This window comes from Rattus norvegicus, chromosome 7 (genome assembly GCF_021556685.1).
Source record: "Rattus norvegicus strain SHRSP/BbbUtx chromosome 7, alternate assembly SHRSP_T2T, whole genome shotgun sequence".
NCBI classification, from domain to species: Eukaryota; Metazoa; Chordata; class Mammalia; order Rodentia; family Muridae; genus Rattus; species Rattus norvegicus.
Window position 1 is genome coordinate 118916391 of NC_141540.1, and position 25028 is coordinate 118941418.

At 53.9% G+C, this 25028-nt stretch overlaps 1 protein-coding gene across 2 annotated transcripts in view; it reads right to left on the minus strand.

Moving 5' to 3' along the window:
* Nucleotides 1–1892: 1892 nt before the first annotated feature.
* Myh9 (myosin, heavy chain 9) overlaps nucleotides 1893–25028 on the minus strand; it is an 80752-nt gene continuing 57616 nt past the window's right edge. For both annotated transcript variants that reach the window (NM_001305877.2, NM_013194.2), the window contains 27 exon segments: nucleotides 1893–3311; nucleotides 4137–4309; nucleotides 4393–4501; nucleotides 4950–5158; nucleotides 5456–5579; nucleotides 5657–5745; nucleotides 6644–6772; nucleotides 7847–8008; nucleotides 8262–8474; nucleotides 8580–8792; nucleotides 9876–10124; nucleotides 10285–10437; nucleotides 10600–10704; nucleotides 10866–11072; nucleotides 12090–12234; nucleotides 12721–12933; nucleotides 14490–14661; nucleotides 15102–15225; nucleotides 15731–15868; nucleotides 16298–16504; nucleotides 16979–17110; nucleotides 18026–18134; nucleotides 18830–18990; nucleotides 21025–21094; nucleotides 22275–22396; nucleotides 22500–22693; nucleotides 24386–24500. In NM_001305877.2, coding sequence (NP_001292806.1) covers nucleotides 3194–3311; nucleotides 4137–4309; nucleotides 4393–4501; nucleotides 4950–5158; nucleotides 5456–5579; nucleotides 5657–5745; nucleotides 6644–6772; nucleotides 7847–8008; nucleotides 8262–8474; nucleotides 8580–8792; nucleotides 9876–10124; nucleotides 10285–10437; nucleotides 10600–10704; nucleotides 10866–11072; nucleotides 12090–12234; nucleotides 12721–12933; nucleotides 14490–14661; nucleotides 15102–15225; nucleotides 15731–15868; nucleotides 16298–16504; nucleotides 16979–17110; nucleotides 18026–18134; nucleotides 18830–18990; nucleotides 21025–21094; nucleotides 22275–22396; nucleotides 22500–22693; nucleotides 24386–24500 — 4155 coding nt within the window. In that variant the 3' untranslated portion in view covers nucleotides 1893–3193.

The following is a 25028-nucleotide window of genomic DNA, read 5'->3' on the forward strand; positions in this document are numbered from 1 at the left end:
AGAAAGAAAGAAAGAAAGAAAGAAAGAAAGAAGAAAGCTAGCTACAGAAGGGGCTGACAAGATGGCTCAGTGAGCAAAGGCACCTGCTGCAAAGCACGGTGGGGTTTGAATTTGATCCCTGGGATCCTGCTCCTTCAAGTTGTCCTCTGAATCAAAGAAGCTTATGTGTACACACACAACACACACAGATGGGGGTGTGGGGAGGTTGTGTGAGCACACACAAACATACACACAGAAAGAGGGAGAGAACGGGGGAAAGACAGACAGACAGACAGACAAAGGCTAATTTTTTTAATTTTTCAGGGCTGAAGAGAAGGCTCGGTAGCTTCGAGTACTTGTCTTGCAGAGGGCTGGCGCTCACAAGCATGTGTGACTCCAGTTCAGGCAGGAATCTGATGCCCTCTTCTGACCAACAGGCATGCAAGTAAAACACAGGCATACACACAGATAAGACATTAATATACAGAACATCATTTTTATCCTTAAAAATACTTCAAAGATGGGGAAGCAGGCCACGTGAAGACAAAATACTGGAGTGGTGCTGGTCCAAGCCATGGGATACATGGACCCACCAGATTCTCCTGGAGATAACGCCTCAGCTCAGAACTTGAGAGCAGCTCTGTTGTAAGCTATCTGGCCAGTGGTAATGCTACAGTAAGCCCAGGAAAGGCTGGTAGAGGCTGGTCTAGGAAGTAGGACTTGCCACTGGTTTCCTCCGGAGGGGAATGAAGCATCCACGAGGTTCGAGCAAAGATTCCCATCTCCATCCTTCAGACTGAACACCCCTGCGGGTCCCACGCCAGGCTCTGGGAGGCTGGCATGCACCTGAATCCTCTGGAGGGCTGGTGGCATCCTGGGTCCTGATCCTCTGAGGCAGTGGTTAGAAGAATAGACTCTCAGAGGGAGAGAGCCCTACTCAAGTTGTTAAGAGCACTGGCTGCTCTCTTGCAAAACTCAGGTTCGATTCTCAGCACCCGTGTGGTGGCTCACAGTTGCCTTTAACTCCAGTTTCAGGGAATCTGACACCCTCTTCTGACTTCCATGGAGACCAGGTGCATAACAGCTCCACACGCAGGCAAAACATTCACACAATAAAAAGTACTGCAGCCAGGCTGGGGTTCCACACAGAGCTGCTGGCTCAGCCAGGCCAGCTCATACCCCAAAATCTTCATCACAAGACTTGATAAGAGAACTGCAGTCGATTCCAGTGGAGGGCTGGAGCCCCTTTCCTACTAAGAAGCACAGGGCGGGGATTCTGAGCCCAGTGCTGCAGAAAAATACGAATCATGTAAGGCAAAATATGCAGAGGCACACTCAGGACGAATCAGGTAAGGGATAAAAACAGTGAGGATTAGCGTGTGTAAATCTAGCAGGCTGCAGGAGGCCCTGGCGGCGTGGCCATCAGAACTGACTAGTCTGCCAGAGTTCGATTCCCTCCTAGCACCACCATGCATTGGTCTGACACATTCTGGATCCTTTCTTTCCTGTAGCACGGGGCTCCATCCACCACTACTGCTGGTTTGTTTGCTGTGCACACTGCGCCCTTCCTTAGGCTTCTTCTGCTCACCACCCTCTCCTCCCCACTCTCTTCTGCTAGAACTGTAGCATCTCTCCCCATAACCCCCTTCCTCCTAGAGGAGAAAGGTGCGTCCAGCATGTTCCAGGGGAACTAGAGGGATACCTGAACCAGCCCCGGGCCCATGGCTGCCCAGCCTTAGCCTGCATGGAGGGAGGAGGCCCTTGATTCCTAGGGCTGTGAGCCCCCACCTGCCCAGGATACCTCTAGCTCTCTCAAATTGCTAACTAAGCAGAGTCAAGTGTGGTCTCTTGTGACAGCCGGCCCGGCCCTCCCAGGCCTCCTCCTGCTGTGGACAGACTCACAGACACCAGACAGCAGGACATGGTACTCTTTTATTGTGACGCTCAGTGGAAACATCTGTAAACCAGCTTACTGTAGTGGTGACAGCTGCAACACATGCTAAGGCACTTGTATTATATAAAAAAGGGGTGCGGGTCCCACTCACTCCTGTGACAGCAACTGGGACCTGAATTCAGAGCTTTTCTAGCATATGTAGCTTCATGATTTGACTGTTTCTCCTTTAAAAAAAAAAAAAAAAAGCCTTCTTGCCATAGGGACTCTAATCACAGCATTTATAACACAGTGAGGAGGAGCACAGGGAAACTCAGCGACCAGTGTAGACCATTGTAGGGCAGGCTACTCTCTTCTAAGCGTGGCTCCAGGGGCAAGGCTGTGAGGACCCACAACTAGAGCGCTTACTACAAGAAGGGAAAATAAAGCCTTGGTTTTCTCTCAAAGCATCCGTAGAAGGCAGACTTGAAGCTATAGAGAGTGGGTGGTGCAGCTCAGCCACCCTTGGCCCCAGTCCTAGGAGAGGCACAAGAGCGCACGGCGGGCCCAGCCCTTGGATATTCTGGCTGCCGGGCCCTGCAAGTCCCTTAACCATTAAATATATTTGGTCCCCTAGAGTGCTGGGAGAAGCCACCGGAAGGCTGCTGGCCTTTCTAGAGTGGCCCTGATGCCCTGTCTGGTTTGCCCCAGTGCCAGGACAGTCTGCCCTGGGCAAGGGAGGGAGGGGCATTGCACTTGAGACATTTTTACAGTTGAAAGGAGCAGAGGCACCAATGCTGCCCAGAGGGGGTAGGGGTAGGGGTGGGGGTTCCCAGAGTGCCCCATGTTCTGCACCCAGCACAGAGGCGTAAGCCCTGGACTGCTCCTTCTGGACCAGGAAGGGCCCAGGGAAGAGGGCCAAAGGGCAAGTGTGAGGTTACCGTGTGTGATTGCCAACAGCAGAGGAAGGAGTGGGGAGGAACTGGCAGCAAAGGCAGGGTAAGGTGACACTTCTAGAGGGCCTGAGCTATCAAAACCTTTATCTCAAGAAAAAATAGATTCATAGAAAACTCTTGTGGCCACTCCCATGGCCGGCCTTCTCACCCGCCATCCGTGCTTTCAGGCAAGTGGGGCAAGACCTTGCGGGTCATCCAGCCTGGACTCTTTGGTATCAGATTCTCAAGGGCAAGGAAGACTGACAGGGCTGCAGCAGAGGAAGCCAATGCCCTCAGGAAGGCCTGGGAGGAAGAGGGGCATGGGCAGAGCAGTCTCAAGGCAGGGGTGTGGAGGGCTGGGGAAGGGAGGTGGAGCCGTCTGTCCATCCGTCTTGGGTAGCAGAAGTCCCTACTCGGCTGCCTTGGCATCAGCCCCGTCTGCTTTACCGTCGACCTCCTCGTCTGAGCAGTCGCCAGTGCCTTTCCGGACAATTCGGCGGGTCACAACAAATGGCATGTCCCCACGCCTGTGGGCAGAGGCAGAGGGTCAGTGGGGCCCAACTGAAGAGAAGTGGGCAGCCCAGTGAGTAGATTTCAAAGGGATCCTTAGAGGGAAAGAGGCTGGGGGCATCTCTGCCAGCGGAAGTGGACGACCATCAGAGCAAGTGCAGGTCGTACCCGCCGGGTGCCTTGACGACCAGCAGAGGGCCTAATGGAGGCAGACGGAGCTGCCTTCTGCATCAGCCGCCTGCGCTCAAGCCTCACAAGTGGGCAGGGTGGGTCTGAAGTGGCAGACACATGCCTAACCCAGGTGAGAGCCCAAGTTCCCTCCCAGCAGCACATGACAAAAGGAAATAGGTGGACCCAGAAGCTCTGGGACAACTGTTCACGTAGGAGTCAGGGGCATCCTCTGATCATGTTAGAAAACAGATGAAATTCTCAGGAAAGTCCGCTTTTCATGCTTTAAAAAAGATTGCCTCTGATTGGAGGGAGAATGGGGACTCAGCGACATTCTGACACTAAGAGAACCAAGCTTCCCTGCGTGCTGCACAGTGAAGCCAGGCTTCTAGGAGAGCTGCCTCAGGACAGAAGGCCTCTAACAGCCAACTGCAAACCCCACCCTGGAGGCAACGCTCATCAGGCAAGATGGACCATGAAGATAGGCTGGGAACGAACTGCCAAGATTCTGCAGCTCACTGGAGAGCCTGGCTAAGCCCCAGAGGCAGAGACCTCAAAGGGCACACCAGGGAGGGCGACCTCTGTGCCTGTCATTGTACCCCACCACCTTCACACTGAAATGTGCTCAGGCCAGGCTGACCATGTGCTCATGGTCAGGGCAGAAGGCCGCTTACCTCAGTTTGTTCTTCAGGGAGCTGACCTCTCGGTTCATAGCATCGGCAGTCTCTGTGGCATCCTCCAGCTCACGCTGCAGCTTCCGGCGGGAGGCATTGGCCCGCTGGGCCTCCTCCTCGGCCTCCTCTAGCTGCCGCTTAAGCTGCTTCAGGCGAGTGGATGCCTTGTCGGCCTGTAGAAACAGGTGGCCAGGGACACTGGTGAGTCGCTCTGAGTGCAGCCCACCCGGAGCCGAGGCTCGGCCCGAGCACAAACCTGGTCCTTGAACTGCTCCGCGTTCCTCCGCTCGTCTTCCACTTGCAGCAGCACATCCTTCAGCTTCTTCTCCGCCCGGCGCACCTGCTTGGAGGCTGCCTGGCGCTCCCTGGGTACGACAGAAATGGTGACTGAGAGGGGGCACAGCCAGCAAGCTGGCAGCTGGAACTTCCACTTCAGGGGCCACATGGAGGTCTGGAGGCTAAGCTGCTAGTCTCTTCACTCAGTCGCTGCTATCTCAGGATGACACCTGGGCTGACCCGGGAGACCAGTCATAGACTGTCTATGGAGAAACGGAGGCTTGGGACCCAGAAGGATCCCATAACCTCCAAGTTTCAGTTCTGGTGAACCAAAAAATAACTAGACAGAATCTCTCACTAGAAACAGCCCACAAAGCCCCCAGTTCTAGGTGTGGGCGATGGGTTTCCATTCAAACTCCACAAACTTCTCAGAGCAAAGGAAGATGCTTGTGGAGCCTGGAAGACAGAACCGGTTCTTGACCCGACCTGAGGTGACAGACCAACACTGCCTGCCCTCAATCTGAGTAGGGCACCTACTTGGTCTCGTTGTCCAGCTGCTCCTCCAGCTGTGCAATCTTGGCCTCCAAGGCAGCGATGGAGGCCTTGTATTTGGACTTGACAGCACTCTCCATCTCCTGCAGCTTGGCCTTGAGCTCCTTGTTCTGGCGTTCCAGCTGCTGCCGCGCATTCTCGTTCTTCTGGGCGTGGCTGCGCTCCAGGTTCAGGTCGGTATTTATTTGGTCGATCTGTAGGCAGCAAGTATGGTGACCTGAAGGAAGGCTGGCTCCCAGCTGCAGGGGCATGCAGGACTCTCCTTCTCACACGCTAGGACCAACAACATCCCAGCTCACTCGGAAAGGGATCCATCCGCCCATGAACAGGACCCAGAAACTTCCTGAAACCTAGTCTCAGAGGCACAGGACTTCAGAGTCAGAAGCAATCAGAGCACCCATTCTACTTCTGCTCGCTATGGCCTGCTTCCCCACAAGGAGCTCAGAGTCTGGAGCCCAGTGTGCAAGGCCTGCTGCTGGCCTGGTGCTCACCTGCAGATTGGCCTTCTTCAGCCGGTCGTTGATCAGTTCTGTGTTGCCCTGCTCCTCCTCCAGCTCTTCCTCCAGCTGGGCAATGCGGGCCTCTAGTCGCCGCTTCTCCTCCAATGCTAGGGCCCTGGGGAGGACCGGGAGAAGTGAGCGCTTGAACAACTGAGGTCCTCCCCGCACCCCTGCACTTCCTCTCTGGCTCACCCTTTGCCACTGCTGTTGGCGATCTCATCGGCCAGCTCATCCCGCTCCTGTTGGGCCTGGCGTTTAGCACGCTCGGCGGCTGCCAGTTCCTATCACAAGGACACCAGAACATGACCCACTGGGACCAACAGTCTTCAATGCCAACAGCCCCCTCTCATTCTCTGTGCCCTTAGCACATTCCTCCGTTCCTCCATAAGCCCTTTCCCAGGAGCTCCTCTAAGCTCTCAGGTCAAGTCCACCCTAGGGCATAGTGTAGGCCTGTGTTTATAAAGCCCCTGTGTCTAAGAACTTGGAGTGAAGCCAGGAGCCAGGGCTATAAACAGGAAACGCCCAGCCCAAAAGGGAGGGCTGTGTAGACAGACCTGCAGTGCTGGTCCCTCTGCACATGGTCAGACCAGATACTGAGGTTTATGAGGGAGGCTAGAGTCCAGGGTCCTGTGCCCACCAAGGGCAGCAGATGGGCTGTGGAAGCCTCCAGAGCACCATGCATGGTGGGATAATGGAGGGGTCACCCCAGACCCAGCAGGGGCAAAGAGCCATGCCAGGGCAGAGGGTCTGACTGAGCACTCATGAACTGAGGATGGCCCTTTCCTCCAGACCTGGAAACACCACCCCACCCTCCCCACCACGCGGTTCCTGTGTAACTAAAACAGCACCCAGGGGGCACTCAGGCCCCTCCTTGCCCTTCGCAGTTGATAGAGAATCATAATCAACTCAGCATTGGCTCGTGAAATTAACTGGGGACTCGAGGGTCACAGATTCATTTAAGAGAGGCGGGGTCTGTAGCCACATGGAAGGCTGCGTCTCACCCTCTTCCCCATTACAGATGTGCACATACATGAACATACCACACCATGCACCATGCCAAGGTGTGCAGCTCAGTTTCTTTCTGCCCTTCCCTCCCTGCTGACTCCTAAGGACAGGGAAAGGCCCCAGGCTGCCGCTTGCTGGCCAGAGGCAGTGGCCCTGCATCCCCCGCTGGCCCACCTCCTGCAGCTGAATCATCTCGGCCTCCATGCTCTTGAGCTTCTTCTCATTCTCCTTGGCCTGGGCCAGGATCTCCTCCCGGGAGGCTCGCGTGTCGTCCAGCTCCCGCATGCAGTCCTTCATCTGGGCCTGTGTGAAGGAGGCGTCAGCATCGCCAACTACTTCCGCCTGCTCGGGGTCTTGACCCCTTAAGGGGCCATGTCCCCAACAGTGACCTGCTCTACGCCTGGCATGGTTTTAGCCAACCTTTTTATAAACAGGCAAAAAAGTAACCAAAGGCAAGTGGCTCTGCACGTCTGTCTTCCTGACTAGACTTAGAAGGTGGCTCTTCAGGGCACAGACCCCTGCACACAGTGTAACCTGGGCCCGTCTGCCTGCTCTAACTTCCTGTTGGCTTGCAGCTAATGCCAGCGGCATCATCCAATGTGTCGTCCATGACGTCCAGTCAGTGACCAGGGAAAAGCAGGGACAAGACACGAAGTATGCTTCCTGCCAGGTAAGGCAACAACGAAGCGGAGAGCTCGGTCCCCTGTCCCCTGATCTGAAGCAGACAGGCCTCACGATGGCATACACCCTGAGGGCAGAGTGTGACTCCTGTTATGTGTGACTCTTAAAAACGCCATCAGCAAGCTGACCTTCTTGCTCACAGCCTTGCCCACGTGATGGTTAATCTTTCTTCCTGCTGCTACACTCGGCATGAATGGGCACACAAGAGCTGTTTGTACTAATGTTAGTCTTTGACCACACTGGTGAGTGAAAACTGCTCCCAAGTGTATGTCTCAAGCTCTGAGCCACTTCTCAGAGCCACCAGCTTAGACCATCCATCACTGAACACTCCGGTCTCTTCCTGAAGCCTGAGTGTGTGTGGCCGCCATCCTTGACTCTACTGCACGTCCAGCTACCTTTCCTCTTGATTTAATGGACTCAGCCCCCTCTTGTTACTGTGTCCCTCTGAGCCCACTTCTCAGAGCCACCAGCTTAGACCATCCATCACTGAACACTCCGGTCTCTTCCTGAAGCCTGAGTGTGTGTGGCCGCCATCCTTGACTCTACTGCACGTCCAGCTACCTTTCCTCTTGATTTAATGGACTCAGCCCCCTCTTGTTACTGTGTCCCTTCTGAGCCCGAGCCTCACCTGTGAGACAGGCCCTGACTCCCAGCCTCTACCTGTCCCCATCTGTGACCAGCCTGGGTCTGCCTCACCTGAAGCTTCCGTAGCTGTTTGATGGCCTCCTCCCGGTTCTTGTTGGCTGTGTCTATGTGAGCCTCCAGGTCCTTCAGATCCATCTCTAGTTTCTTGCGAGCAGCCATGGCAATGGACCGCTGCTTCCTCTCATCCTCCAGCTCCGCCTCCATCTCCCGCACCTGAGGAACAGCAGGGCTCATGCTTAGCGCTCACTGCTGAGCACTGAGTTCAGGTGAGCTCAGACCAGTTCTGGGCTGTCCATGGGGCCACCCGAGACAAAGTACAAAGTAAAATTGCAGAGCCCTAAGACAGAGTCTGAGAAACAAGGCAGTGGAAAATGGTCCAGGAGCCCCTCTGAGGCCCAGGTGTTGCACAGGGGGACAGAGATGCAGTCCCTGGTGTCCCTCCCCATAGCGAGGAGGCCATACGCACCTGTCTGACCAGCTGCTTCTTCTTCTCCTCGCTCTGTTCATCCCGGCCCTGCAGATCCCGCTCAAACTGGGCCTTCATGGCCTGCAGGTTCACCTCCAGACGGAGCTTGGCATCCTCAGTGGCCTGAAGCTCATCCTCCAGCTCCTCCAGCTGGGTCTTCATCTCCTCAACCTGCTGCTCCAATGCCCTCTTGGACTTCTCCAGCTCATGGACCTAGCAGAGCCCCATGTTAGTTACAGACACGAACAGCTAGGGGCCCTGAGCTCCAACCACACACACCAGGCTCCCCCGAACCCAGGACGCCAGCCCAGCACTCACGCTCTTGCCCACGTCATCCTTGGAGCTCATGAGGTCCTCCATCTCCGTGCGGAACTGCTTGTTGAGCCGTTCTAGCTCTGCCTTCTGCTCCATGGCCTCCTCAAGTGCCCGGGCCAGTGACAGTGCCTTTGTCTCCTTCTCACGGGCCTCAGCCTCAGCTCGGTCTCGCTCCTCAGCATACTTGGCTGAGATGGTCTTCTCCTCAGCTAGGAGCTAGGGAAAGAAGTCTTGCTGTGAGGCTGAGACTGAAGACCACTACCCTACGGCCAGACCCAGACCAACAGGCCCAAGGCTGCTACCCAGGGGCTCGCTGGCTCCCGGGACGGCAAGGACTCCTGTAACACTGTACTTTGATCTTTGTTTAAATTTTTAACGACTTTCATCTGTGTGTGCACACACATGCACACACAAACGTGCATGTACACATACATGTGCATGTGCTGGTGTCACTAGAAGCCAGGAGAGTATGTTGGACCTCATAGAGCCACAGTTACAGGTGGCTGTGAACTGCTGGGTGATAGGAATGAAACTCATCTCTTAGCAGCTGAACATCTCTGCAATCTCTCTGCTCAGTCCTTCATTTATGTTACCCAGTGAGGATGCCCACATTCCTGAAAAGCCGTGCTCAAAAGCTTAAATCCCACGTGTGGTCCTTCTCCAAAGATGGCTGCACCACTGTACCTGTTCTATGGGGCCCACCCTCACTATTCCTCACCTCCCTGCCTTCCTAGGTTCTCTGCCCACCTTCACCTGCTCCACAGATTGGGCCTCTCATAAAGAACATTACTTAGAGGTTGTAGGCTGTAGTCTCTCAAAGCAGCCATTCAGCTCTGCCACTTATCACACTAGGAGCCAGTGGCAGCATGTAAACAAGTGTAGCTACATACAATGAAACTTTATCTGGAAAAACATGGGGACAGGAGATGGCTCCACAGGTAAATGACAGAAGATGGACTTGTGCAAGTTGCCCTCTGACCTCAGCACATGCATACATGCACACACACTAAATGACTAAGTGTAAGACAAACAGAAGTTTTAAGTCACAGCGGAGGGACTGGATTTGTCTACCACGTGTTGACCCAGTTGTTTTTTTATTATTATTCCATCTGACCCCAGTGTCTGCATCTCCATGGGGGAAGGAGGGCTGGCCAACGTCTAAAACCTGCTCCTAAATCCCCTTCTGGTTACTTCCTCCCCACGCCCCTCATGAAGCTGCAGACTGGGGGGGCCTGGCTGTGCCCACCCCACTGCTCTGCCGAGGGGAGAGGACATAAGAAGGTGGCAGGGAGGCCATACCTGGTCAAACTTCTTCTGCTTCTTTTCCAGGTTGGAGACGCTCTGCCGCTGGTGGTCCAGGTCCACCAGCAGGTCATCCAGCTCCTGCTGAAGCCGGGTCTTGGTCTTCTCCAGCTTATCATAGGCAGCCACCTTCTCCTCAAGCCGCTGGCTCAGGCCTTCCAGGTCCTTCTGAAGCCTCCGCTTTGCCTCCTCTGCTGTCTCCAGGCACCCTACACCGTCCTCCATCTTCTTCTTCATATCAGTCACCTGGGCAGCACAGGGAAGTGAAGCAAACACCCACACTGGCACCCCGTTTCAGGACAACCTGGGACAAGCCTGCTGTACCGTAAAGGGAGACCAGGGATCTAACCTAGTTTTGGACCCATTCCATCACCTCCCTCTTCCCAGGAGGGAGAGGGCACCACACCTGGGCATGGAGGGTGGCGATCTGCTTCTCCAGGTTGCGCTTGGCCTCCTCTTCCTCCTCCAGCTGCTCTCTGAAGGAGTTTTTCTCATCCTCCATCTGCTTGAGCTTGGTGCTGAGGCTCAGCTTCTGCCGGTTCTCCTCCTGGAGCAGCTCCTACTCAAGAGGGCAGAGGGGCCACTCAGGAGGTGCAGGAGTACCCCAAAACCCAGCAGAGGATGAGAGAGGATGTGTTATCAGGTATGTCTGTCCGCAAGCAAGAAGCACGGTGTGGCAGCTAAGGCTCGTGGGGCTTGCGGGTCATGACACTGTCCTCACCTGTGTGTCCTGGAGCTGGGACTCCAGCGCAGAGAAGTCCTTTGTAAGCTTGCTGGACTTGCTGTCCGACTGGTTAAGGAGACCAGTCACGCTGTCCAGTTCAACCTGGGCAGGGAAGAGAGAGGCGGAAACTGTGGGTGCTCAGAACTGTTCCTGCAAAGCCGGACTACTCGAGCTGAACCATGGGCTTCTGGTTGAGAAGCCAGGATGCAGAAGCACACGTACGGTGCAGCACGCCCCTGGCCTGGATCCAGCAGAAGCCTCACCTGCAGCTTGGAGACCTTGTCAGCCAGCTCGGTCCGTACACGCTCTCCCTCGCTGAACTTGACCTGCAGTTCTTGCAGCTGCGCCTCCACCTTCTTGCGCTTGTGCTCCGAGTCGCCCTTGCCCTGCAGCAAGGCCTTCACCTCATTGGCCAGCTCTCCCCGCTCATTCTCCAGGGTCTGCTTCGCCTTCTCAAGGGTAGCTTTTACCTGGAGGAGGAGGAGGAGACAAGGGTGTGGTGAGCACCCAGTGTTGGGTATGGTTGCTGAAGAGGTGAGGGCTCTAGCAGTCTCTGGACTGCTGCCTCCGACTCATGCGCCCGGACAAAGAAAGCCTAGGTGGTGCTAAGGGTAGGTGATCGCATACTGCAGACTTTCCCTCTCTGGATGGCGGGGATGTTCTAGTATATGAAGTTTCATGGTCATCTGTAGGGATTTTAGCAACATCTATAGTACAAGGAAAACTGCGCTGAGACTTGAAATGTGATGTGCAAAGCAATAATGTGACATCCTTCCAAAAACTACGAAGGTGTCAGGTGAGGTGGCTTGTGCCTTCAATCTTAGCACTCAGGAGGCAGAGGCAGGTGGATCCCTGTGAGTCAAGGCCAACTTGGTCTATGCAGTAGGTTCTAGGACAGCCAAGGTTATATAGCGAAACACTAACTTAAAAAAAAAAAAAAAAAAAAAAAAGAGCAAACAAAAACAGATCACGCAGTGCTGGTGGAGGTGTGCTTCTAAATGTTCTAGACTGCCACATGGAAGAAACTGTCCAGTCACCCAGAGGAACATGAGCTGGAAGCCAAAGAGAGGCAGAATTTGTCTAGAAGGAGCCACCAGCAACCAACTGCCTGGATGGACATTAGGGTTTCCTTGTAAGACTCCAGCTGAACGTTGGCTGGGAGTGTGTAATAAAGGACCTCCTAGTCAGAAGAGGCCATTGGGGCCTCCTTAGGTTCAGGGTGAAGGTCGTGGCTGTTCCTTGAGCTTTCTGGTCAGGTTAATGGAACATTAACTATAGTTCACAGTATGATCAATTCACCTCAGATGATCACAAGACATCTTCCCACAAGCTGAGGCACTGTGGGAATTATTTGCCCATGTCATCTGACGAGGCTGGGACCCAGCCTCAAGTCTGAAGCAGCAACTGCTCTGCCCTCCTCTGGTTCAGATGCTACAAGGCCCATCTGGGCCCTGAACTCCTGAACGCCTCTCCCTGAGATCCCATACCCGCTTAGTCTGCTCCAATTGCTCGGCCAGCTCCTCCACGGCCTGCGAGTGCTTCTGCCTCATCTCCTGGATCTGGGCCTCATGGGTCTTGGCCTCATCCTCAAGAGTCTTCTTCAGGATGCTCACTTCCTGCTCACGCTTTGACCTGGACAGAGAACACCATGAGACTGGAGGCAACATTCGTAGGGGGGGTGTTGTCCCTTGTCCCATCTCTAACTGCAGAGTCCTGAAGGGGACATAGCCATTCACACAGCACCCCTACCCACCCTTTAAGACAAGTTCTTATGTAGTCCATGCTGGCCTTAAACTCACTTTGTAGCCAAGAGTGACCCTGAACTCCTGACCCTCTGCCTCCATCTCCCAGGTGCTGGATTATGGTGTGTGCCACCATGACCAGACTCCCAGATTCCCTACCACTGGCCTCCCTCCTTGGTCATCTATCCATCCTCAGGCCCAACCCAGCATGTACACTGCAGACTCGTGCCTTGTCAGCCTAACCTCCACTCCATCTCACGGGGTTCTGCAGCAGGACCTGCACTGTGAAGAAGCTGCTGAGAGACCACCAGCACGCATGCTCCCTGGTTCACGCGGTCAGGCTTCCCTCCCCAGCTATCGGCCCGCCCTGGCGCACCTCAGTTCCTGCTGGGCAGCGGTGGAGTCCAGAGTGTCCTCCAGCTCTGTCTTCAGAGCCTCTAGCTCTTCTCCAAGATCCCGTTTCTGCTTCTCAGCTTTGTTCCTGCAGGCTCGCTCCGACTCCAGGTCTTCCTGCAGCTCAGAGATCTGAGTTTCCAGTTCTCGAATCTTCTTCAGGGCCATGTTCTTCTGAGCAGCTTCTTCTTCCACTCTGCCAGAGAGATCAGCGACATCAGTGTGAGGCCACTCTCACCTCCAAGCAACAGGAATGCGCAGAAGAGCCTTAGGAAGGCGTGGCCAAAGCACCATGTACAGTCAGTCAGGGACTGAGGAGCAACCTGAGCAAAGCCGAGCCATCAGGATGCTTCAGAACAATAGCATGGCTCAACAGAGAGACGGCTCAACAGAGAGACGGCTCAACAGAGAGACGGCTCAACAGAGAGACGGCTCAACAGAGAGACGGCTCAACAGAGAGACGGCTCAACAGAGAGATGGTTCAGTGGTTAAGAAGAACACTGGCTGCTCTTCCAAAGGACCTGAGTCCAATTCCCAGCAATTACATGGCAGCTCACAATTCTCTGTAACTCCAGGACACATGGGGACACATGGGGACACACACACACACACACACACACACACACACACACACACACACACACACACAAATAAAATTTAAAAATATATATTAAAGAGAAATGCCAAAAAAAAAGAGAGAAATACAGCAGAATTTAAGACTGCCTCAAATATATAAAACTTCAAATGTTTACTGGAAAGATACAAAGAAATAAAACAGTATAGGTCATGTGGGTGTGAGTGCTGTGAATTTACGTCACTAGGAGCTGGTAAGTCAGCTGAAACCACTGTTCTGTGGTGGTGGCAGACGGAGGGAGGGAGGGGCTGTACAAGGGGGGCAGGGCACGAATGAGAAATCACAACTTTCTGTTGTAAATCTAAAGATACTATTTAAAAAGAAATGTATGCAGGGGGCTGAATGGCTCAGCAGGTGCAAGGTCAAGCCCTGGACCACACAGGGAAGAAGAGAACTGACTTAGGCAAATGCCCTCTGACCTCCAATGTACAGCGTGGCACATTATCCTTCGGCACCCCCATAGGTAAATGTAAAAAAATTGAAAAGAAAAAAGTTACTTTTAATATATGCCTACAGCCACAAAATAAGGAAAGAGCAGGGGACAGGAGACCATAGAGGGGAAGTAAGAAAGGGAATGGGTGGAAGGGGAAGGGAGCACTACAGAGAATGGGGAGGGGAGGAGGGAGGACTACAGAGAATGGGGAGGGGAGGAGGGAGGACTACAGAGAGTGGGGAGGGGAGGAGGGAGGACTACAGAGAGTGGGGAGGGGAGGAGGGAGGACTACAGAGAGTGGGGAGGGGAGGAGGGAGGACTACAGAGAGTGGGGAGGGGAGGAGGGAGGACTACAGAGAGTGGGGAGGGGAGGAGGGAGGACTACAGAGAGTGGGGAGGGGAGGAGGGAGGACTACAGAGAGTGGGGAGGGGAGGAGGGAGGACTACAGAGAGTGGGGAGGGGAGGAGGGAGGACTACAGAGAGTGGGAGCGGGGAGTACAGAGAATGGGCAGTAGATGGCTTTTGTGAAGATTAAACACTCCGGAGCACACTGTCTGTGGAGCAGACATATCTTGCCATAGGCTCTGAGACAGAAGCAGAGAACACGCTCACGGCTTACTGCAGCACCGAGAATGGGGCAGGAAGCCCCTGCACATGTGACACTGGCTAGGAGCTGAGCCTCACCTGGCCAAGGCAGCCTGCAATTCCTCCTCCTTCTTGGCCAGCTGCATCTTGAGCTCTGCGATCTGCGCCTGGAGCTCAGCAATCTGGTCGCTGAGGTCTGTGGAGTCTCCCTCTAGCTTGCGGCGGGTCTTCTCCAACTCCTGCCTTTGCTTCTCCTCCCTACGAAGGCGCTCTGCCAGGAAGAGACACAGAGCCTTAACTACTCCTGTAAAGCCAAGCACTATGCTCTTGTAGGACACATGGGCAGCTTAACCATGGACACGTCCACTTCCAACTCGAAGATGAAGCGGAACCAAGGCGTCTGTGTCCCCATGGCAACACAGCACCTGGAGCTTTCGTCTCCTTCCTTCTTCCCTTCACAGCTGTCAAAAGCTCAACAGCTTCTAGAATGGCTGTGTCCGACACATGCCATATCAAAGTTTCCTGCTTATCACTCCTCACACAGGCACCCAGCCAGCCATGCAGCAATGAGTCTGCAGCCCTGACTCCCAGGAGAACCAGATAGTGTCCCTACAGCCTGATGGCTTCACCCCGGGCTGAGCCGGGCTTGCCTATGAGCAGCACGTGGCTCGGCGCTCTGGATGGGCAGGACGCTCATGGTCAGCACCTCACCTTCCAGGTCGGTGATCATCGCCTCGTGCTTGTTCTTGAGTTTGGCCAGGCTCTTGGACTTCTCCTCCTCTTCCATGAGGTTTGTAGTAAATTCAGCTACTCTGTCTTCCAGCAGCTTCTTCTCCTGCAAGTGGGGGAAGGATGTCAGAGTTCGGCGTTGGCTGAGCACATACTTTAGGTCTTCCAAAAGAAGGCTCAACCAGAGATCTATATGGATCAAGGGTAAGGCAGAGCCTTAAAGGTCTGACCTGGGACTTCTGGGTAAATACATATCCTTAGACACTACAAATGTAGGTATCCAAGACCTCCCTGGGGTCAGGTACAAAAGACGTCTAGGTATCAACTAGCTTAGGGAAAGAACAAATAGCCCCACCCCTAGCCCTATTAAGAGGCTATCATCTGGTATTTCCTCAGTCCTAAAGACTGGGAAAGACCGTTACCAAGGAGAAACAGGAAGCCTCTGGCCCAGCCTTCTCATTCACGAGAGGTGCTGGTGTCCAGAGGCCTTGTGTGCCCTGGGAGAAGTGTTTGCCACTGGACGGAGCCATGGCACTGCGGGTGAACAGGCAGGTAGGCCTGTCTGGGCCTGCCCTACTGCATCCATAACTGCACGGAACAGCAGGCCCCACCTTGGCCAGTTTGCAGTTCTGATCCTCCATGATGATCTGGTCCTCCTCCAGTTTCTTCAGCTTGGCCTCAGTGGTCACCTTCTCAAGCTGCAGCTTCTGCCGGGCACTCTCCTCCTCCTCCAGCTGCTCCTCGAGTTCCTAAAGGGAGAGGAGATGTGAGAAGGGCAGAGGACACACAGACACACAGACATGTACACGCGCACACATGTACTTCTGGCTCCTACTCAGGAAACCTGTATGAGAACTGGGGCACATGACTGACATAGCATTCCCAGGGTTGCTTGAGCCAGCATGCCACAAAGAGGCCTGTGCTGAGGCTGATGGAGGAAGGACCAAAGAGAGAAGCTCGGTGGCCTATTCAATGTTCAGCTGGTAAGACTCATGGAGATGTGAGTCGTGGACATTGGGCGACTGTCACCAACAGCCTCCACAGAGATGCCCAGGTGGACAAAGAAGGCTGCTGTGACAACTGATCTGTGTGTCTGTCTTGTGCCACTGGGTGCCCCCAGCTGACCCCTCACAGGCCTGTGCCCCGCCCTGCCCGGCAGGCGCAGGCGCAGGCGGTACCTGGATGTTCTGCTGCATCTTCTTCTTCTCTGCCTGCAGATACTGGCAGCGCTCCTCCTCCTCCTCTACCCTGGCCTCCAGGTCATGGCAGATCTCCTCCAACTCCTGCTTCTTCGCTGTCAGGCGGGCCCGGAGCTCCTCAGCCTCGGCACACAACTCTGTTTCCGCCTGCAGCTGCTCCTGAAGCTGCAACTTCTCTGCCATGAGCTGCAAAGAACACGTACAAAGACTAAGCTCCCTGCGGCCTCCTCGTAGTCCAGATAAGAAATGTCCCCCAAGGCAGGCACGAAAGGCTTGGTTACCAGTGGCTGGCACTGTTTGCTGCTGAGAACTTTAGAAGCGGGGCCATGGCGCAGGGAATAAAGACCCTTCTTTCCCTCTGCTTCCTTGGCACAAAGAAGTGAGTAGCTCTGCTCTACCACACTCAGTGGTGGCATTCCGCCTCAACAGGGGCCAGTGACCGCAGGCCCAATCTCTTCATCCCCCTTAAGTTACTTATCCTAGGTCCACTGTCACAGCAACAGGGCCCCAGGGTGGGATTATGGCTCAGTCTCCCCGCTGACTACTGCTCTCCCACTGGACTGCAAGTGTTTTCTAAGCTGCAAAACCAGCCAGCCTGCTAGTGTCCAATAGGGGCAGCACTGAGAGCAGCTGGGATTGACGGGTAAGACTGACACCTACCTGAGACTGCATAGTCTCCATCTCTGTCAGCCTGTTCTCTGCAGCCAGATGCTTCTCTCGAACTTTTGTCAGTTCCGCCTCCTTGGCTAAAAGCTCATCCTCATGCCTTATTGAGTTCAGCAGGGGCTTGACCTGGGAGAGAAGACAGGGGCAGAGTTAAGGCCAGCTGCTCACCCCTAGAAGCCTCTGGAATGTAAGCTCCAGAGGTGAGCAGCAACCAGACCTGCTCTCTGGGGAGAGGGTACAAGTAGGTGCAACCTTCCTAGAAGTCAGACTGTACAACATAAAGACGTCCATGACACACTGTCTATAGGCCCAAGACTTAGGAATGACCCGTCCATCCTCTAGGCAACAGCTCCTAAAAACTGATGCTGATGGGAATTCTAAATACAAAGTGCAAAAGACAAGACTATGTACACAAGTCAGCGCTTGGCTACGTAAAAATGCAGTTTCCATAGCTGAGACTTACTGCACATGAGAATACAGAAACATCATGGCGTTGGCTCAGAGTGAAGGGCCCATGATTGAGGTTCTATGACCTTTCTAATGTTTTTGGCATTTAGCATACGTTATACATTATAAACTAAAATTGACAGAACAAGTTGCAAAGGAACTTTTTTTGCAACAGGGTCTCTGGGTAGTCCTAGCTGGCCTAATTCACTACGTAGACACAGATATCCACCTGCCTCTGCCTCCTGAGGGCTGAAATTAAGGCATATGCCACCATGCCCAGCTTGCAAAAGGCATTTTAAAGACACAAGGTATACAGGAGAAGTTCCCAGCAGCTAGCTGCCATGGGGTACCACAAGAGGCTAGTCTCTGCCACAGGGCCCATGTGTAGGAAAGGCAAGCCCTCGCCAACAGGAGCTGCTCTGGTTTTGCCCAGCCCGGACACTGCCATCCACAGCAAACAGGCGGAGCTGCTGGCAGGCACTCCCAGCACCAGGTTAGGCTCACACCACTGAGCACTGTGGAGCTACAGGAAAGGCTTGTGATGTGAGCAAGCACCACGAGCAGAGGAGGCTGAGCGGCCTGTGGAGAGCCCACCTTGGTGAAGAGCCTCCACCACTGCCAGTTGCGGAGTCTGAGGTATGCAGCACAGTTCCTCTGTAGGACCTTCATGGCAGTCAGCTGCTGCTGCCTCTTGGCAAAGGCCCTGGAGATGAAGAGCTCAGTCAGCAACTCAGGGATGAGGGAAGCACACACCAACAACCCTGACTCACGAAACACTGAACACACAATGAACGACAAGGGCTCAGGTCATTCAGCCACTGCCCTCCACTGAGGTGCTCTCAGGCATAAAGGACCTACGAGAACCAGTGACAAGACTCCCACTCGGTGCAAGATCCAACTGTAACCTTACAACCTTATGACCTTATGACCTTAGTCATGATCCATCTGTGCCCAGGGCACTTGGGCTTGACTATCCAGCCCTGCTGCCTCCCCGCCTGAGCTGCTGCTGGTGCACAGCACTGGCAGCCGGTGTGCTACAAAGGTGGGTGTAAGGCGTGGGCGCCCAACACAAGCTCTTGCTCATTTTTAGGCTCAAAGCTCACACTGGGACTGTCCTGGAGCATGTCTGCCTGCTGCGGCAGGGGAATCTGAGCATGGTGAGCTCAGGATGCCTCCATGGAGTATGACAGGCACAGACAGGCCTGGTGCCATCCCCACATGGTGAAAAGTCTGGATTAAATAAGCAGACACCTGGGACAGTCAAAGCTCATTTGGCTGACTCCCAGACACCCCTCTAGACAGGCCTTCAACTCCCAGAGGCCTTCAACCACAGCTGACCATACTGTCCTCAGAGCAGGAACATGTGAGAGGTGTGGGTTAAGGGTCCCTGCCACTTACTTCCTGGCCAGGTAGCCTCTGCAGCAGGCCTGGAAGCCAATGATGACATCAGTGATCTTCAGGTCCCGCTCTTCCTCCAGGTGAGCTAGGACTCCGGCCCGGAAGAACACTTTGCTCTGGCCGATGCGGTACAGGTTGCTGTCAAGCTCCAAGGCTTTGATCTAGAGAGAGCAAAGCAGACCACTCTGTGCCACTCTGCACAGCGGGAGAAAAGGCCAGGACTTGCCTCAGCCCAGTCATCCAGGGGTTCAGGAGGGGCTGCACCTCCTGCAGGAGCCTTCTGCCCCAGGACCAGAGGGCATGGGTTCAGGAGCACTAAGAGAAGGAGTAACACAGAGCAAGGTGACAAACCAGACTGTCAAAGAAACACAGGGCTCTTCAGAGACCTCGTCTACCTCCTGCCTCTGCACCTGGAGTCATACTCCACAAATGCTCAACCTGGAAGCCTCCACCTGAAGTTCACTGGTACCAAGGGCCTTCAAGGGCTTCAGGACCCAGCACCACCTGGAGACCCTGGCTTGTATCCTCTCTTGAGGCCATGTCTCTCAACTATATGGGGGTGATGCTTCAGTTTAAAAAGAAAAATAGACACAAAGCAAATGACACTGTCTTTCCCAGCAAGGCCACGAGCCCTACCCAAGAGAATGTCAGAAGACTCAGCACAGGGCCAAAGCACCAGTGAGCTCCAAGCAAGTTTTAGTCATCATGACAAACTTGGGTAACTCCAGCCAGGGCAGCAGCTTGCTCAGAAAGCCCGAGTGGCAGGGTGTTCTCTGCTGTCAACTGACTGGATTTAAAAATCAGTCAGGAGACATGCCTCGGGAAGTCTCCAGAGTTTCCCCAAGGAGGGATAGGTGTCACCATGCTATAGACTGGAGTCCTGAACTGGATAAACTGGGCAAAAGGAGAAGGCAGTTGAGTGCCACTCATTTCTCCTGCCCATGCAGACGCCACGGGAGCAGCTGCCTCCCTGTCTTCCCACCACACCCTCATGTCCCTCATGATAAGACTCTACCCTCGAAATGGGAGTCCAAACAATCCCTCTCTTCCCTGAAGTTGCCTTTTGTCAAGTACATGGTCCCACAATGAGAAAGTAACTAACACAAGTAGATATGTGTGCCAGCCAGCCAGCCTGTCTGACTGTCTGGGAGGGATTTAGAATAAGCTCCCACTGGCACTGTCAATGAGTAGTCTATGTGCATTCTGGAAGACCAGACCAGTCTGTCAAGAACTCCTGGTAGAAAGTCAGGAAAGTAGGAATGGGTATGGGCCTGTCTCCTGCCGTGTCCCTAGCTCTCTTACAATGTGACAAGACCTAGGAATAGTCTTACCCATCTTTCCTGAAGAGCCAGGGAGAGAACTCTGGTCCCTGTAGAAGGCACATAGCCCACGCCACAAGAAAGTGGGTAAGGGTCCATGGAGAAGAGGTAATCCAGATCCCAGAGGAGACTTCCCAACCCTGCCCTCCCCTCCCACACTGGCTGACAAGCATTTGGAGAGCAGGCAGCACCCCCCCACCCCACGTCCTTCCCTATCTCAATCTCAAAACCACCAAACATAAACTTAATCTACAAGAGAAGTGCTGAGCTGTTTCTTCTTATAACTCTTCATATCAGCAGCCCTGCCTCCATAACTCGAGACAGCAAGCAGTGGCCCCTCAGAGGCCAGGCTGGGAACAGGAAGCTGCATAGGAAGCCCAGGAAAGGGCCCATGGTGGGCTGAGCCCCAGTGAGGCTATGGCACGGGGACCACTGGTGACTAAACCAGAACCCAGAGTGTGCACCTCTCATCGAGCTACGGCAGGAGGTGTAGGGAAGAAAGTCCTGATGTCGGGTCAATCCCTGGACCACTCACAGCCAGCTGCCTGTGGACTCACTGAATACAAAGGCCAAAGAAAAAAAAAGCCAGGAGAGCAGTAGACTTGTTCCCTGAATAGAACAGAGCCACTCCTGTCAGAATCCTATCTCCTTTGGCCTCGTCCTTGGGGACCATACTGGCTCCCACATATCCCTGACTACCTTGAGGCCTCTGAGGGTAGCCTCTCAGGAAACTAAGAAAAATCAGAACCTAAGCACAGCAGAGACCACATAGCACAGGCATCTTCAGGTCAAAATGACCAATGGACACTCGTCACATGAGCAGCTGTGACCCAACAGCCAAAGGTGGCCACTCTAGGGAATTGCAGCAGGACTCACCATGAGCACACATGCCTGCTTCCCATCCATGAAGCCCTTCGGAATGGAGTTAGGTGTGAGGATCTCATACCTGAGGAAGGAGAGAGAAGTTAGTCATTCTATCCACGCTTCACTTCTGCACGGACTACACCTTAATCAAAACCTAAGGCCAGCCACCCTTCTAGAGTAGCAGACCACTGAGTCTCCCAGAGAAGGAACCCCACCCCAGTCACACCCTGCTCCTTCCTGGCTAAAAGGGAGTGAGCTTGGAAAGAACACTGGAACATTTCTGACACCAGGAATAAGCTACCGGCTGAACCTGTTCCTGCCTAACCAGAGAGCCCTCATCTGGGATCCAGGACAGGCATGCTCCCAGGTCCTCTGGGCACCACATATCAGCCCAAGGAATAGATAGCAGCATTGTGGTAGCAATCAGCACTCAACATCACTAGACAGACTAAGCCCAAGGCACGAGCTCCTGCAACACAGCAGGAAGCTACAGCACCTTCCAGCCCTGCTCCATAGTCTCTTTGGTGAGCGTGTGTCTCTGGCTGCTCCCTTTGCACCCACCCATCATCGTCCCTGGAAATGAAGCCCCACACAATGTTCCTTCTGGTGACAAGATGGGGCAACTCTCCTCACATACGTGGGTGTGCTGAATTGATTCTCAGACATTTGAATTTAAGGTCTCCATTGGTGGCCCTGTTTGGAAGGCTTAGGAAGTGTGACCTTGTGAGAAGAAGTGTCACTGGAGATGGGCTTTGAGAGCTTAAAGACTTGGTGCCGGGGTTGGGGATTTAGCTCAGTGGTAGAGCGCTTGCCTAGCAAGCACAAGGCCCTGGGTTCGGTCCCCAGCTCCGAAAAAAAGAGAGAGGAAAAAAAAAAAAAAAAAAAAGACTTGGTGCCATTGAGTTTGTTCTGCTTTCTGTTTAGTTAGAGATGTGAGCTCTCAGCTTCCATCGGCGGTACCGGCCTGCTACCGCTGCCCTGATGGTGATGCATTCTTACTCTGAAACTATAGGCCCCAAGCAAACCTCTCCTTCTTTAAGTTGCCTTGGCCATGGTATTTTATCACAGTAACAGAGAAGTCAGTGAGACGTGGTGGTACCGAACTAAGAACCATCTCCCCACAGGGCACAGAGGAAGGATCCAGAGACTGTGCGTTCAAACATGTGGACACAGGCCCGGCTGAAGGTCTCTTCAGGAAACAAGGCACCTGAGACTTCCGGCACGTGTAGCTTGGGCCAAACAAAGGGCCTAGGCCAGCTCACCTCTGCCGGAACTCCTGGAAGACCACTCTGTTGGGAAAGCCCTGGCGGCAGATTCGGATGCCTTCAAGGACGCCATTGCAGCGTAACTGGTCCAGCACCAGGTGTGGGTCCAGTTTGCCGGCCTGGAGAGTAAAGTCCATGTAAGCAACCTCACTACTGTACCAGGGGCGCGTGAGTAAAGGGTAGGTGAGCCCTGCTGCTAGGGGCACAGTCGAGCATCCGCACCTTCTTCTCGTGGTTGGGAATGATGCAGCGGACAAAGTTGGGGTTGGTATTCCTCAGTGTGGCCATGAGCTTGGCCAGCTGCTCCTTGTACAGCTGCCCCACAGTACGGAACATGCCCTTCCGAGTCTTGAAGGCACCGGGTAGCGCTGTCTCAGACATTCCAGCCACCTGGTCCAAGCCAATGATTCGATCCACTGTGAAGAACAAAGCCTGTGAGTGCCGACGCCACACTGGAGGGTCAGGGGCACAGGAGACACAGCATCAAGACAAAGAGCCTGTGTGGAGCTGCAGGACCCTTCTGCTCTGAGCTAAGACTTGCAAGGGTCTCTGGTTAGGGCAGACCTGACCTGGGGAGGAGGCACATCCTTTTCCACGGCAGGAAAGAACAGGGGCACATCTCTAGTTCATCACCAAGGCTGACCCTATGCTCATGTCCCCTACCCTGGCCAGCTTGGGAAGCCCCTCCAGAGCTGATTCCCAAGGTAAACCTCCCCCAGCACAGACCTCTAAAGCAGGAACCAGGGCAGCCCATGGTAGCATTAGAGACAATTCTGAAAACCCAGTGCTGCCCTAAGGATCTTCCTGGAGCACTGATACAGTATTACATGGTACGTGGGTGCCGCCCACAGGTCTCTAGTCTCTAGACCAACCCCAAAAGACATGTTCAGTGAAGTGAGCTGTTTCTCCAAGGTAACAACAAAAGCAATCAACAAATCCAAGCAACAGCCACTGATATCAACATAGCTAGTGCTAAATCCGAAGGCTACAATCACTAGGAACAGGTTATGGGTTCTGCAGCCAAGCCTAGTTCCTACTCCTGTTCACCAGGGGGCTCGTTCTTATATGAGGACAATTTTTTAAAAACTGAAATGTAGCTTAAAATGAAAGCCACAGTGGAGCTTGCGAGCCACTGACTTCAGGACCCTGCCATGGGGCCTATTGAACTGGCCTCCAAAGCCCGGGGGTGAGTGGCTGGAGGAAACACTTGGGTCCTAGAGAGGAAGGAGCATGTGGCCCCATGGCGACTGGCCCCTGTACATATCCTGCTGCTGACCTACACACATGGCAGTGCTCTCTGAATAACTGCTGAAGGATCGTACAGCCGCCCTTCCACTTGACACACAGCAGCACACACTGTACCTGAACCTCATGCAAGACACACAGCTGTGCACACAGAAGGCGGCCTCTAGGGGGAGCTCTAAGGAAGCCAGTTTTTCCATGGTTTTCCCTGTGTGTGAAACTTATTGGAGGCCTGGGACAGGCATACAGAGGACAGGAGACCAGGGCAGCACAGGAAACAGGCACAGCCAGGCAGGAGGAGCCGTGGGGTAAGGAAAATAAGACAGAAACGTGCAAAACGTACACAGCCCTGGGTATGGCACACAAGAGACCCAGTGCAGGCAGCCAGTCACCTGATTCTAGGTGGAGAATGGGAAAGCGGCGATAGAAATAGGCTCTCTGAGTGCTCTGCATCTCTGCAACAGAGAGGTTAAAGCAAGACCCAGGCAGAGGAGAGGGGAAGATGAGAGACAGAAAAAGAACAGGCTTCAAGGCAACCAGTGTCCTAAGGAGGAGAGGGAAAAGTACAGGGAGGCTTGGGGGTTGTAGGCCTGTATGCTTAAGGCTGGGGCCGCCTATGGAAGGTGCCTGGCCGCTTGGCCAGAGAACCTGCAAAGCCTAGGGAGCCTCTGCCCTGGAGGAGATGGCTATGGTGCTGTGTGGGGCAAACTGTCCCTTTCAGTCCTGACACATCTTTCTTGTGACAGTCACAGAGGGCAAAAGACACCTGACCAATGTCATGGTCCTTTGTGTGGTGGCTGGGTCCTCTGCAGACTGGGAGGAGGACAGGCCCAGTGTGAGGCAGGGCTGGAGGGCAAAGGGCGTACCATCCTTCCACAGCTCAGAGACAAACTTGTCTGAGGACTGGTGAAGCAGGGTGGCAATGTTGTCGTTCAGAGGGTCCATGTTCTTCATCAGCCACTCATCGGCCTTATAGTCCACCTGGAAGACGCAGAGACCCGTCACGAGTTACTTGGGGGAAATAGACTCTCGGAACTGCTAAAGGGACACGAGACCCCTGGTGTGAACACCATTCCGAGAGGCAAGGGACAAGGGACAGACGCAGCAAGTACTGGCAAGACACTCTCTGAGGGGCTGCAGATCGAAGCCGGCCATTAAGACAAAAACAAGCTGACAAGGGACAGCTGAGGGGATGATGTCACGGCTGGCCACAGAATGCTGTTGTCTTTAAAGAGGAACACAAGCAAAAGTCCTTTTTATACTCACCACTCCATGTTAACTAACATTTCTTTGTAGCCATAAGGTAAGTTATTTCTGCTTTTTCTTGTCTTTTCAGAACACCATGTTTTCTATAACTGCATGCATTGCTCTAACCTTTTCCAAATACATTCTCAGTATCACAAGGCCCACTTCCATTGCAGGAGGTCCCAGAACAACACAGACAAAGCAGCAGGCATACTGGCCTCCCTCTCTCTAGCCCACATGGTTAGCAGCTGCCACTGAGGAACA